We start from the raw sequence: 3,892 nt of genomic DNA on the forward strand, positions 1-3,892 counted from the left end.
TTTATATTGGAGGAATCTGCTCTATTATTACTGATGCATTAAATGGATCTTAGTGTTTGAATTAGATATGATGAATGAAGGGGGGTGCAGACTGTCGAATGGTTATGACAAGTGGTGTAAAGTTTGATTGTGTCGACTGTGATGGGGAAGACGATGAACATGGTACAACTGGTGAGGTGAGGGTAAATGGCGATGGGTAGCGGTGGTGCTCCATTTCCAGAAGTAGTGCAGATTACAGGTTATGGTGGTGGTTAAGTGTGATGGTTTCAATAGATTTGAAGTTTTTTTTTCTGGACTGGTTTTCGAAATGGGTGCTGCTAATAAGACACCCCTTTAGACACCCTTTAATCATTTTTATAAAAAGTCAACTTGTAATCAACTTCTTGTAATCATCTTTTTCAGGAAAACAATGCAATTTCAACCAATAAAAGTATTTCAAACATTAATTAGGGTTGTCTAAATGGTAAAATAGGGTGTCTTTTTAGCCAACCCCTTTCGAAATTAAGTTTAAGGTTTGATTTCTAGGTTTTGTTTGGATTTTGATTTATTTGAGATTTGAATTTCATTTGGATTTGATTTCATTGGTTAGTGGTGGTGCTTTGCCAGTGGTTGTTAAAGGTGGATAATGATGACGACTAGTGGTAGATTGTAGGTGGTGAGTTTGCATATTTTCGATGGTGGCGTAGATTTCCGGTGTGGTGGTAGTGATTAAGTGTTCTTCAATAGGTGTGTGTGTGAGAGAGAAAGAGAGAGAGATTTCCTGATAAAAATAATTTTTATTAATAATAATAATAATAAATGTAAAAAATAAATGAAAAAGAAATTAAAAATGGCATTATAGTCATTTCATGTCTTACAAGGGATGAAACATGCAAATTCAAACTAACAAGGAATGAAGGGTGAAACTTTTTACGATATGAAAAACGGTCCAAGTTAATTTTTAAAAATAAAGATTAAACATGTATTTTAACAATTAGGACGAGTGGTGGAATTTACTCTTCTAACAATTACCGAAGCAACATTCCCTTCATCACGACTCATTCACGCAAACTCCACTAGCCTTGGTCATCGTATCTCCTATCACCCATCTTTCAAAGGATATAGGGTATAGGCGGAGACTTTGAGAGTAACAGAAAATCAAGATCGCAAAAATGTTTGAATTCACAAGGATAAACACCAAAGACGATCACGAAGGGGACATCGAACAGGGAACTCTCTACCCTGGAATCAGCCATGGAGAAAACCAACTTCGTTGGGGCTTCATCCGTAAGGTTTACGGAATCCTTGCCGCCCAGATGGTTCTGACCACCGCCGTCTCTTGCCTCACTGTCCTTTATGCTCCTATCAACGATCTCCTCCGTGGAAATTCCGGCCTCTTGCTATTTCTCGTTTTCTTGCCATTCATCCGTACGCATCCCTCGATCTCAAAGTTATCTATCATGTTCTTCGTTCATGATTTATGTTTCACTTATTTGATTTCACTTAATTCGTTTTAGTTTCTTCTATATCCTACAAGAATTCACTAGATATTATTTTCAAAATCCCTATTGCTCCAGATCTAAAAAAATCGTCTACTACTTTTTCCTTATTATTGATTTTTGTGTGTGGATCTCATTTCTATATCCATTATGATACTATATTTGTTTTTTTCGTTGTTTTGATGAGTGGTTTCAGATCTGTGCTCAAAATTGACCTATGTATAAATCGAATTCCCATTTCTTCTTTATCTTCCCTAACCAAAGATATTGTGCATTTTGGGTCGTCTAATCTGGGGTTCCCAGTGTCAACGAATTGATGATCATAATTTGCCCATTTGGATCATAAGGTTTTGATCCTTTTGAGAGCCTCTATTCATCGATGCTCATAAATTAGGTCTACATATCACATTCATGGTTTTGGCCAAGAACTTTGGTTATTCTTTTCTTAATGGCTATAAACTTTAACCAAAGATATTGAGGGTTTTATATAATTATGTAATCTTGATTTCTGTTTCCTATTTACTTTTATTGATTGTTTAAGCGTTTGTGATTAAATGCCTGCAATCTTTTTGCAGTTTTGTGGCCTTTGCATGTGTATCAACAAAAGCATCCACTCAACTTGGTGTTCCTTGGACTCTTTACAGTTTCCCTAAGTCTCACTGTAGGTGTGAGCTGTGCCAACACAGATGGTTCGTATTCTTTATCTTATACAAGATCTTCCTTCATCTATAATTTTCAATATTCATTTTTTAAATTTTAGGTAAGTTTGACATTTATCTGAAATTAATGTTACAGGAAAGATTGTGCTGGAAGCTCTAGTTTTGACCTCTGCAGTGGTTTCATCTCTAACGGCCTACACTTTCTGGGCATCAAAGAAAGGCAAAGACTTCAGCTTTTTGGGTCCAATTTTGTTCACTAGTCTTGTTATTCTCCTTGTCACTAGTTTCATGCAGGTCCTCTCTCTCTCTCTCTCTCTCACACACACACACCACACACACACAGAGACATGCACATGATGCCCTTATTTTTAGTGTGAAAAGTCATGAATGCCCTTTTCATCCTTATCATCGTAATGCCATACATAGATGGCTTGTATTGGACTAGGACTTAGACTAATATGGATGTCATTGAGACAAAATGGCAATTATTTGCTTTCGATCTCTCATTTGTGAAAAGACGTAAATGCCCTTCTCATCCTCATCATCATAGATAATAGCCCTAGAAAGCTTGTCGTGTGTAAGAAATATGCAGCCTTAATTGTTTCACTTGACTGTATTTATTTAACTAGTGTAGATTTTGCCTGATTTATTTAAGGATTTGTGATGATGCAATGCCAGGTGTTCTTTCCACTGGGGCCCACAACAAACGCGATATTTGGAGGATTTGGTGCGGTTTTGTTTTCTGGATACATAATCTATGACACTGAGAACTTAATCAAGCGATTTACATATGATGAGTACATTTGGGCATCAGTGACTCTTTATCTGGACATACTAAATCTCTTTCTGTCAATTCTACGCATGCTGAGGCAAGGAGACAATTAATTAGATATGTGAGTCCCACAAGTGGTTTGCAGGAGCACTTGGCCATCTATCTTTTTTTTTTTTTTTTTTTGAAACTATAAAAGACAGTATAGTATATTCTGGTATACACTCTATCTACTACTCTGATACAATTCATATTTTCCCAGCAATTTGTAAGTAATGTAATGTCAAGTTGTATACATTTTTAATCGGATTATTGTGTTTTGCTTCCATTTTGGTTTTTGTGTAAATGAGGCAAAAAATGGATGTGATTTATGTTAATGGGACGAAAATTGCATTTAGGTGGAACAAGGTGAAAGCATATCATATCTTATTTTCTTTGTAAGAAGGAAATGAAAGTGAAAAACCGATTCAACGATTGCTAATTAAATAGAAATTGAATCAACATGACTATTAATGAAATTGTGATTCGACATAAAACCTGGTGGGAATCCATTTGTCTTGAGAGTGGTCATTCTGTTTGCAATGAATACAGAATGATGACCGATTCTTAATGAAATTCTTGTAATTGGATTATGTGATTTACGAGTTTTGTTATTATGTGTAGTGCTATTACTTTCCAAATTAAAAGCCAATCCACTGGCGAATTAGAAGCTTGCGTTACACCAACATCTCTTTGTTGCTCTTGTATGACTAGAGAACATAAGCGATTAACTAGTGGAATTACGTCCATAAGTAATGCTGATCCGTGTACTCCCACTACATAGTGCAATGAAGCTTATATGACATTGATGGATAAGCGGTAACACCACTATGAGTTCATTACTTCAAAATAAAAATTACATAATTAAAATTAAATAACGAAACTAAAACGTAACAATAATTAAAATACTAAATCACACGGAATCATCATCATCCATATTGTTGTCT

The 3,892-nt window shown here is 35.5% G+C and overlaps 1 protein-coding gene across 1 annotated transcript; it reads left to right on the top strand.

The window, feature by feature from the left end:
• The first annotated feature begins 1,029 nt into the window (after nt 1–1,029).
• On the top strand, nt 1,030–3,234 carry LOC144997162 (Bax inhibitor-1 family protein). Its single transcript, XM_078956996.1, has 4 exons — nt 1,030–1,407; nt 2,054–2,167; nt 2,274–2,431; nt 2,816–3,234. Exons 1-4 carry the CDS (start codon nt 1,152–1,154, stop codon nt 3,020–3,022), a joined length of 735 nt encoding a protein of 244 aa, XP_078813122.1. The 5' UTR covers nt 1,030–1,151; the 3' UTR covers nt 3,023–3,234.
• Nucleotides 3,235–3,892: the final 658 nt, after the last annotated feature.

The sequence above is a fragment of the Lactuca saligna genome, chromosome 5, assembly GCF_052625555.1.
Source record: "Lactuca saligna cultivar CGN05327 chromosome 5, ASM5262555v1, whole genome shotgun sequence".
NCBI classification, from domain to species: Eukaryota; Viridiplantae; Streptophyta; class Magnoliopsida; order Asterales; family Asteraceae; genus Lactuca; species Lactuca saligna.

What these genes read in the sequence shown, in the direction of transcription:
- LOC144997162 (XM_078956996.1), top strand. Translation starts at nt 1,152, where the DNA reads ATGTTTGAATTCACAAGGATAAACACCAAAGACGATCACGAAGGGGAC. An exon ending in CGTTTTCTTGCCATTCATCC is followed by an intron (nt 1,408 to 2,053) that starts GTACGCATCCCT and finishes ATCTTTTTGCAG; the next exon opens with TTTTGTGGCCTTTGCATGTG. An exon ending in TTGTCACTAGTTTCATGCAG is followed by an intron (nt 2,432 to 2,815) that starts GTCCTCTCTCTC and finishes ATGCAATGCCAG; the next exon opens with GTGTTCTTTCCACTGGGGCC.